At 38.0% G+C, this 10,128-nt stretch overlaps 3 protein-coding genes across 4 annotated transcripts; all 3 read right to left on the reverse strand.

The window, feature by feature from the left end:
• Positions 1-986: 986 nt before the first annotated feature.
• On the reverse strand, positions 987-3,591 carry LOC145230566 (chymotrypsinogen A-like). Its single transcript, XM_080096010.1, has 7 exons — positions 3,425-3,591; positions 3,237-3,361; positions 2,728-2,822; positions 2,191-2,335; positions 1,988-2,099; positions 1,755-1,921; positions 987-1,502 (listed from the first exon to the last, which is right to left on the reverse strand). The coding sequence occupies exons 1-7, from the start codon at positions 3,510-3,512 to the stop codon at positions 1,347-1,349; spliced, it is 888 nt and encodes a 295-aa protein (XP_079952136.1). The 5' UTR covers positions 3,513-3,591; the 3' UTR covers positions 987-1,346.
• Positions 3,592-3,676: 85 nt separating this feature from the next.
• On the reverse strand, positions 3,677-7,666 carry LOC145230565 (chymotrypsinogen A-like). 2 transcript variants are annotated; one of them, XM_080096008.1, is made up of 8 exons: positions 7,569-7,666; positions 6,144-6,855; positions 5,517-5,650; positions 5,236-5,330; positions 4,548-4,692; positions 4,380-4,491; positions 4,136-4,296; positions 3,677-4,024 (listed from the first exon to the last, which is right to left on the reverse strand). In XM_080096008.1, the coding sequence occupies exons 2-8, from the start codon at positions 6,298-6,300 to the stop codon at positions 3,863-3,865; spliced, it is 966 nt and encodes a 321-aa protein (XP_079952134.1). In that variant the 5' UTR covers positions 6,301-6,855; positions 7,569-7,666; the 3' UTR covers positions 3,677-3,862. The 2 variants fall into 2 exon arrangements, with proteins under 2 accessions (XP_079952134.1, XP_079952135.1); XM_080096009.1 differs by lacking the exon at positions 7,569-7,666 and adding an exon at positions 7,040-7,113.
• Positions 6,703-9,091, reverse strand: LOC145229572 (chymotrypsinogen A-like). The gene is made up of 7 exons (XM_080094922.1): positions 8,842-9,091; positions 8,572-8,693; positions 8,416-8,507; positions 8,217-8,355; positions 7,868-7,982; positions 7,569-7,729; positions 6,703-6,855 (listed from the first exon to the last, which is right to left on the reverse strand). The coding sequence occupies exons 1-7, from the start codon at positions 9,005-9,007 to the stop codon at positions 6,703-6,705; spliced, it is 948 nt and encodes a 315-aa protein (XP_079951048.1). The 5' UTR covers positions 9,008-9,091.
• Positions 9,092-10,128: the final 1,037 nt, after the last annotated feature.

The following is a 10,128-nucleotide window of genomic DNA, read 5'->3' on the forward strand; positions in this document are numbered from 1 at the left end:
GTTGGAACATTGCCGACTGATCACAAGAGAAACACTAAAATCTTACATTAAAATTACAAACAGATCAAAAAGAAGTGATTGCAAGAAACTTTAAAAACGAAATAATTTTAACTCGCTTAAAATGCCAACGTAGCAAGTTCTGCTCGCTTAACTAAGCGCGACTATAGTCATGGCCGAACAAGCGTGAAATTCTGAAGGCAAAAGTTTTGGGCGGTCCCACAGACACATTTCGAAGATGACGCCGACGTGATGGAAGCAGTGTTGGAGGGGATGAAGACCGGTCTGTGGTAAAGGTTCGTGGGTTGGCTTTTATAGTTTTATATCTGTGGTGACAATCAATCTTTGTAATCAAAATGCCTGCTACGTATATGTTTGCGCCAATATTTCGTCGTTTTTTTGCTTTTGATTAAAGTAAATGGTCATGAAGTGAGTTCTGGCGTTGTATTAAAAATTATAAGCTTGTACGATTTGTAATGTTGTTTTCGAAACGAGGTCCGCCAAACTGTATTTTGAAGATAACGGACTCTTGCTTTAGAATTAGGCCCAAAACAAGGTCTGTCGCATAAAGTAGGGGATATGAAGATCCAACAGTTTAAACCTTTATACTTGAGGCGTTAAAGTCGCTGGTTAGCATGTCTGTTCAGTGGACCATTTAGGCGGAACGCCTAACCAGGTAGGCCGTTTTGAAGGGAGGCCGCAACTGGGAATTCGTATAAGTCATCGTATTAGCCAGACTGAGCCTTCTTCAATGAGTGCGCGGCCCCTGCACTATCTTGGTTACCCATGGGTCGCATAATTCCTTTTAAGCAGGGAGGCGATAGGCAGGCGCTTGTGTTGGCAATACTCCTTTGCCATCCAAGCGTTAACTTGGTACAGGTAGATCGATGACTGAAACTCCAGACGATCGGTATTTGCGCAAGGTGCGTGCTGGGTTCGGGCAAGTAAAGCGCAAATTACGCAATTTTACATTACACTGAGGCGACGTATACAATTCTACTTGCAACTTTAATATGAGTTATAAGTTCATTAACAATGAAACGTGTCGGATGTCAATGGGGCACAAAAGTATTACGTGAAGCGCAAATTCAAGAAAGTCATCTATTCTCTTCGTGAAACCATATAATTCCGCTGCTGTTACAAAAATAACAGTGCACAATCATATAGTACAAAGATCAAAATTACAGACTTCTGCGTTGCAGACCGGAAAATAGCGTACTGCTTCAATGACCAGTAGTACGTCGTTCTCCGGACGGTGGACAGAAGAACTATCAGCACCAAGTAAAATAGCAACAGCAATATAATAAATCCTCTTTTAAAATATTCAATATGTGTAAAACAAAATCATGTCAGTTTGTTTCTATTTCGTACCAGTCGAGGTACTTGGAAACTCGCGTGTAAACTGCTGGAGTACCCTTCCCGCATTTCCAACCCCACGAAGTTATACCGGCAAGATACCATTTTCCGTTTTCCGATTTGCATTGTAAAGGTCCTCCACTGTCCCCCTAAATTGAAGAATGTTATTGTATTTGCCATGAATTGATTAACACAAACTTTTTTGTTTTGGTTGGAGTGCAACTTCTCTAAACTTGCTGTTACTTACACCGAAATTATGATGAATCTAAACTTCACTGATCATGTAAATTGGCCGGCGTGTAACGTTTGTGTTTGTGAGTGTTGGTTCGGCTTACGCAAACCGGTTTTGGGGAACGCACAATCGTGGCTATTTTATGCCGGACGTTTCTGACAAGAATTACCTGGCAGGTGTCACCTCTCGTCGAAGTGCCGCATATCACCATGTCTGACAAAATCGATTCTCCAAAGAAAGATTCGCATTTTTGCGATGACAAAATTGTTGTTGGGGCTTGAAGTAGAACTTCTGACATGTCCGAACCATCCCCTTCTACCGCATCATCTCTGTCTTCTGTTAACACAAGGTGCTTGTTTTTGCATAGAAAGTACAGATGGGGTTAATTTGTTCATAACTTACTTACTGCGCCCCAACCGGTTATGTAACATGTTGAACCGGGAGAAGGTATTTGGTCAAACGATGGGAGACAAATCGGTTGAATCTCTTTCGAAAATGTAACCTCAGTTTCCAGCTGCATAAAATAGCTGCATGACGCTGTGTGCGATAGTTTTTCATGGTTCTAACACTTGAACACAAGGTTCTTGCAAATATAAGTTTCTTACCTCCAAAAGAGCTATATCAAATGTGTTCATATCAGCATAATACTTGGGATGACGTATAATTCTGTAAACTTGAATTTCCTCTCGTTGGGATTCTTCTATCATTATGTTATGTGCGCCCAAAACCACCATCATTTCAGACGCTTCTCTTTGAATGACAGAAAATGTGACAACACAATAAATTTTTATCAGTCAGTTTACAAGCAGTTTCGCTGAAGGAAAATAACTTGACGTGGTCATTTCTAAACGACTTTGCACTGGGTGGCGCAATTAAGTCATTAAAATTTAACCATTTCAAAAGGCGCTGGTTGCGATGAGGAAGATTGTGCTTTAATTATAGATAAAACACAAGCGATGTGCAGGATGCATAATGATCGTTTTAAAAGCCCTAGTTACCTCGCATGTCGATTTGCAAAAAAACTAATTTTATGACACCCATTTTTTTTAGTTTTCTAATGTTTTCCTGTTTTAGTGGTAGGTTGCAACGTGGTGGGTCAAGGTTCACATTTTTTCAGCTACAGGCGCTGGAAACTCACTCACCCATGGTCTGGTGTGCAGTGAGCCGCAGTAAGGACGAAGGTTTCGTTTACCAAAGTTCCACCGCATTCGTGTTCCCCATCAATGAACACCGAAACCTGGTGATAAAATCGATGGTAAATTAAAGTGCTATTGCTTTTTTGTACGTAATTGACTTTTGATACAAATGTCCACACCTTCATTTGACGTGTTTTCTGTCAATAACTTATCAGTAATATTTCTTAAATTAACTTTTACCAACAGAGCAAAATACGGATAGGCTATAAGTTCGTCACGCTGTACTGCCTTGCATATGACTCCATGGCAAATTAATATAAAAAAATATTAACGAACATTCATAGTATTTTTTATGCAAAATACAAAATGATTGAAAACTTTTTTTGCTAAATGTTGTATTTTTAATGGCTTAACAGTTTTTGTAAACAGCCTGTACATTCTTTGTGGTCACAGGTAACATGCATTTGGTCGCCAGGGTTGGCTCGTGTATTGCCATGCAAATATAGGCTATTCACCTGCCACGGCCAAGAGTGATTGACTGCCTCAACGCCTCGAATTATCTTCTTGATATTGACCAGTTTCGGAAAGTACGACGGTGAACCACAAACAATCTGTTCGTCATAAACTTCCTCATCGAAGTCTAAAACATTATCAGCAATCAGTCATATTACGCAGAGCGGTAATACAAGCTTGATAAACCTACCTTCGGTATAATTGTTTCCAACAACTAAAACGCTTCTACTTATCACTGCCAAGAAAATCAGAAAAACATAACTGAATACCGCTTGCATGTTTCAAAAGTAGTTTTTTTCGGTCTAGTCTAACTAATCATGCAGTGTCAGACTTCGAATTTCACAATTTCAGGTCTGATCTTCAGGTATCGTTCGTTTAAAGCCTACTTCTAATTCAATTTAACTGGACAATGCATACAGGTCACACAAGTTTGACGGCATTTAGAAGTTGTTTCTTTTTTATTACTGTAAACCTAGAATCATGGTTTCCAATGATTGACATTGTCTACTATTCGGTAAACTTTGCGTTTCAATTTATTTTTGCTCAACAAGTTATTCTGTCATTTGTTCAATTTTCGATTTTAGAGTATATTTTTTGTCATTAGCACCGATGGGACATCGATAACATATTAGATCATTTCCGCTTTGTTTTGGATCCATTTTAAATATCTTTGCACGTTCGTGTAAACCCCTGGAGCGATTCCGCCACATTTGTCACCAAAAGAAGTGATACCAGCAAGATACCAATTGCCATTTTCAGACATGCATGCCAATGGACCACCGCTGTCGCCCTAAAAATACAATTTTCTCTAACATTGCTTGTATTTAAAAAAGAAAAGTTAACACATTTTGATTTTAGAAATTTCTAAGTAATCAAATAAACACATGATTAGGTATACAACCTGGCACGCGTCTCCAGATTTGGTCGTTCCACACAAGACTGTTTTGATCAACAAAGTTTTTCCATACATTTTATTACACTTCTTCACATTTGTAATTTTGGTTGAGGCTTGTCGAAGGTAATCAGACAAAATATTTTCATGGCCATATGGCACATTTTTACCTGAACAAAACAATAAGAAATAAACCAACTTGTAGGACAAATATGTTGCTCACACGTTATTGTTTTTGTTAATGATTGCTTACGCGTTTCTCCCCAACCAGTGACAAAACACCTTGTTCCAACATTAAGCTGTTCTTCGACAGAAGGCAGACAAATTGCTTGAATTTCGTCACTAAAGCGCAACGGTTTTTCCAGCTGCAAGTTTACGTTTGGTAGTAAACAAAAAAATGCGAAACCTATTAAATACACACCTTCAAAAGTGCAATGTCATGGTTGCTTTTTCCGAACAATGGATGAATGTGAATAGACTGCACAGGTATTATATTTCGAGTGCCATCTTCGACCTCCGACGACATTTTGTGCATTCCGGCAATAATTTTAGTTCCTACTGGATTTCTGAAACGGGGCAAAATGCGATGAATGATCAATTCCTATGACCTCAAAAATATAATAAGGTTTGATATAGACAGGGCGATATCATCGATTTAACACCCCAAATAGGGGGACAGTAAGTGGAGGAATTAACATTTTTTGTCAGCCGGTTCTATCATAAAAGTCATATTTTTCAGCCGGTTCTGATGCAAAAATCCATTGACAGTAACCAGTCATGCTAACCGGTTCGCTGATATCATAAAATTTCGTGAGACGGTTCTATAGAATCGGCGCGAACTGGCTGAATCCCACCACTGGGGACAGCATAAATACGATCATGAATTTTCAAAGAAAACTATATCAAAAAATTGTATTTATAGAGGTGTTGCGAATTTTTTTTGTCTTTTCTGTTTGTGTTAAAAATGGCCATTCTGCTTTAAATTGGACTTAATCAATACTGCAGCTTACAATACCTGTTACAAATTATAGTTACAAAAAAATTGCGATAAAAAGTGAAACTGCATGTGCAGTGGGTGTGTATGCACGAGAACCAGCAGATAGTTATACCTTCTGCCTTCAAAGCAGTGCGCTGCAGTTAAAACGTAGTTTTTGTTGATTATTGATCCGCCACATTCATGTTCCCCAAGAAAAGTGATCGATACCTTAAAAGGCGAAACTGTATTTGGCTATAGATTTTAGAAGAAACACTCACGACGATATTAGCAAATTAACAATGAGTGTTTAATCGGATTTTTTTATCAATTTTATTCATATTATTGAGTCTTCACTACAAAAGTTTAAATTGACCACAAGTTTGCTTATACAACCTGCATTGTGAATTGTCATACTTGCCAAGGCCAACTAAATGGTTTTGCGACTGTCCCATCTACAATCTTTTTTAGTGAGCCGGTAAAAGGTGGGTTTGCTGGACGACCACACACGACTTGTTGCGTCGAAGATTTACCCGAACCTTCATCAGAATCTTGCGACACATTAAAATACAAAAGTAAATTTAAGACCAAACCCGTGTAAGGTTTTGTTTTATCGATTTTTTGATGTTAAGAATATAGTGATTTTGGCCCATCCCTGTAGGGGCAACATGCATTTTGTCTCCAAACCACAACTTCCTGGATGGTTTTCCGACCACACCCTCTCTTCTGGCATGTATTTAAACACCGGAAACAAGTTGTAAACTGGAACACTATGTACGGATCTGTTCATAAGTTTAATGGGAAAAATTACTGCCCAAATAGACGTAAAAAGCGACATGTTTTTATTTTTCAAACGTTTCGGCAAATGCCACAACTGCGATGTGGCTCTCATATCACTGATGATGGCATAAGCATTTGCCGAAACGTTTGAAAAATAAAGCATGTCGCTTTTTACGTCTATTTGGGCCGTTATTTTTACCATTAAAGTTGTAAATGTTTTCGATCAAAACTTGCAAGTAAACCACAATAGAGAAAAAGACAAACCTTCAAAAATGTTGTTCTGGTTCGCTTGATTGCTTTCGACGGGCAGAAAGCCCCCTTCGCCTAAAGTTCGAACCAAATTGACACCGTTTGGTTTTCGTTTCGCATTAGCAATAGTCCATAACAGGCACACAACAGCAAAGCATAGTTTCAAGTGCATTTTAACTGCAACCTGCTGTTACGGCAAACCAAATACAACTAAAGAGCTCGTATCGGTAAAACGTTGCTAATGCGTTGCTGGAGAAATACCCACAAAACTTGCAATAAACTTGTCTTACATTCCAGGAAAGTGTTTTATTTACGCAAGCGATTAACAAACTTTTACGTTTATGGTACCCGATGGACCCAATTAAGTCATATTACCTACAAGTGCTAACTGAGTGTAGAGTCATAAGCATTTGTGGTTTATTATGTTTTATAGAAGTGCACATTTAAAGTTGATTACTACGTGTTACCACCGTAAACAAATTGGATTAAACACTAAAGCAGCATTAGAAAACATCTTTGAAAAATCTACCGCCCCACAAATACATAAATGCTTGTGCAAAGAGTCTTTTGAGGTTTAGATATTCTCGTCAATCCAATCTAGAAAGTATTCCACTTGTGTATAAACTCCAGGCGCCTCCCCGCCACAATAATCTCCCCACGACGTCACACCTGCTAGATACCAACTTCCGTCAGCATTCGGACACTGTACGGGTCCACCGCTGTCACCCTGCAGTTAAAAATAGTAAATTTTGTGCAATAAACGGCCTTAAAAAGTAATATAAATTGAAACCATAACTGCCAACAAATTTATGATGACGATGACAATAGCGATTGCTGAAACGTCTGCATGATGTGCTTTTTTACACAAGTTTTCTGGCAGTTCATTTTTAACTTTTCTATTATCTTATTACCTAATACCAGTGGTGGGATTCAGCCGGTTCGCACCGGTTCTATAGAACCGTCTCACGATTTTTTATGAGATCAGCGAACCGGTTAACATTACTGGTTACTGTCAAAAGACGTTTTGTAACATAACCCGCTGAAAAATATGACTTTTGTGATAGAACTGGCTGACTAAAAATTCTTTTAAATCAACGCTTTTAAATCAACGTGATACGTCTGGTTTTATATCGTTGTAGACTACTAATAACTATTAGGATTTACAACAATCCATTTTCCATAAGCTCCAAACAACAACTACTTGAAACAACGTGGCTCGTTGCTCATGAAGTTTATTATTTGCAGACGATGGTATGACGTTTTTATTGGTTGTCTGTTAAACTATTTGTAACAATAAAAAAAGTTCGGTATCGGTCAAACTCTGAAAATGGTTCGTACTGAAACCAAAACAATATGCCCGGCTGAAATGTTTCAGCCTACCGATCTTCGATGCATGAAAGTTAAAACGTCGTTTTATCGAAGCGACTGTCCGGCATGTACCTGGCATGTGTCTCCATGACGGGCTGTACCGCAAAACACAGAGTTTGTTTGAAGTGAGTTTTCATAATATTTGTTGCAGAAGCTGTCATTGAGTATTGTTATATTTGCTTGGAGCAGCACATCCGAGACAATATTGGGTTCCTCCTCTGCGATGTTTCGTCCTAAACAGATGCATTTTTTGCAAACTAAAAGTTAACATTCCTAAGGCACATATCGCTTTAAACTATCGCCGCAAACTTATGTGATAAAACGTTTTAAAAACAAAATGAACTTTATTTATGATTATTTTGTTTACTGACTTGTTTCTCCCCATCCTGTTACTACACAATTGGAATCATCTGCATTGGGGACCTGATTCGACACCGGGAGACAGATAGGTTGAATTTGTTCGGAAAAATTGAGTGACTCGGTCAACTGCAGATAAATGAATATCGTAGAATAATTTCCAAAATTATAGGAAAACATATCTCACTATATCTTCTGTATTGCCTAGGGCTATAAATTTATTTTTGACTAGATAAATTTCCTGGATAAAACTAATTGGTTACAAATCCAACAAGCGTTGACTTAAATCATGTAAAAACATTAGAGGAATCGATGAAAAGTGGTAATGTAACGTCCTTTTTTATGTCGTTTGTGATGACTTACCTTTATGATAGCAATATCGTGGTCTCCATTAAAATATTGTGAATGAATGATAATGCCACTAATATTCATAATTATTCGATTGTCATTTGTAGCGGAAATGCGATGCATACCCACAACCACGTAAAAATCTTCCTGCTTCCTGTTTACAAAATAATCAGATTTTTTCCTAATTGACACTGGAGGCCTTCTGACAAATTACCTGTTTTCAAAACAATGGGCGGCGGTCAAAATTCGAGTGTCGTCGATAATCGAACCTCCGCAATGATGTTCATCATCGTCATAAATTGACACCTACATGTAGATATAGCATAACAGGCCTGGCGAGTGAGTTTTTACCGGCCATGTTGGAATATACCTGCCATGGCCAACTATGTGACACTGCTGGACGACCATCTATGATTTTTTTAATTCGACTGAGACTCGGCGTCGCTGTTTGTCTGCCGCATTGTGATGTATCCGATGTGTAACCAGAACCAACTGTGTTTAATACATTATAAGCTTGACCGGATAAAAAAAGAAATAAATGTACAGCTATATGAAATCATATTTGGAACTGTAACAGAATATGCACAATTAGTCAATCAAAATCTTCGGCAAAAATCTTACCAGAAATCAATGTACTTACGGTCATTGTCTGGACTTGAAGTAGATGCAGGGTCATTTGAAGGAATGAGTCCCAGGTTCTTTAGTATGTCCAAAATATCCGTTAAATCTGAGTGTAAATTAAGCGGTGCAGCACTTGTAGCGTATACAACGCAGAATAAAACTGCACACCATATCACCCCTTTCATACTTGGGCCCTAAGAGCGACTATTTCCTTCACGAAACTGATCAAAAATGAATATTTTTACATACAGAGAAAACTCCTACTTTGTCCAGTATGTCACAACCGCAACACACCCTACGTTTGCGCTTAGCTGCTGTACTTGACCTTTAAAACATGTAAATTTAACAAATGTGCGATTTATCTGCGACAAGATAACTCGTAATGTTTGTTTGACTACAAGCATAGAATAAAATGACGACTTTAAGACTAAGTGTAATCTGAAGTAAAATTGTACCCGTCCAAAAACATGTCGTTCGACGTCACTCCCTACGCGTGCTTGTGGCATCGACTTGCCATACGACATTTTTAGAGGACTTGCACGATGTTATTTTGTATCAAATACCACTCCCAGGAGAAGAGAAGTTGTTGAAAGATAGGTATCGCAAGCTTTTATCAAACAACTTTAACGACCGCGGGCAATTGGCAGCCTCGGACAGTGCGTGGACAATTATTACTATGACGTAGTCTTGTTGATGAGAGATTCTTATATTTGAGATTCTTTTCAAGTCATGCCAGTTACACAGAAAACAAGAAATGAGTTATGGGAAACCCTAATGAATTGGAAAGTTCATTTGGTCGGAAGGAAATGTTACATCATTAGATTATTGGGTTTTTAATGGACATTATAAATTGGCACCAGTATGCTTTGAATAAATGTGACAGGGTCCCAAACTGCCAATGTCTGATTGCTTAGGAATAACTTTGTTGGGTATATTTTTATTAAAGGGTTTATCAAACTATTACTTTGTTATAACTCATAAGATACATAAAGCTTTAAAAGATAGCGTTACAATATCATGATCATCGCATGCTTTCGTATCGACAAAAAATACAATTCATCGATTTTTAGGTGTTTTTTTCAAAAATTCCTCAGTTTTGTTATAGAATGGATCCATTATTTACGTCAGCAAAGACTATCAATCTTGTCTGGCAAAATAAAACTTCATGCATCTGTGACGTAATCAAAAATCCGACTTGCATAAAATTGTTTGGGTTTGTTGTGATAAGGGCGATAGTTATCCATGCAGAAATTGTTTTCGCAACGGTAGCATCAAATAATGTTCCACCGAATAAGCAGTTTTTGTT

Source organism: Phallusia mammillata, chromosome 5, assembly GCF_965637545.1.
Source record: "Phallusia mammillata chromosome 5, kaPhaMamm4.hap1.1, whole genome shotgun sequence".
Classification (NCBI taxonomy): Eukaryota; Metazoa; Chordata; class Ascidiacea; order Phlebobranchia; family Ascidiidae; genus Phallusia; species Phallusia mammillata.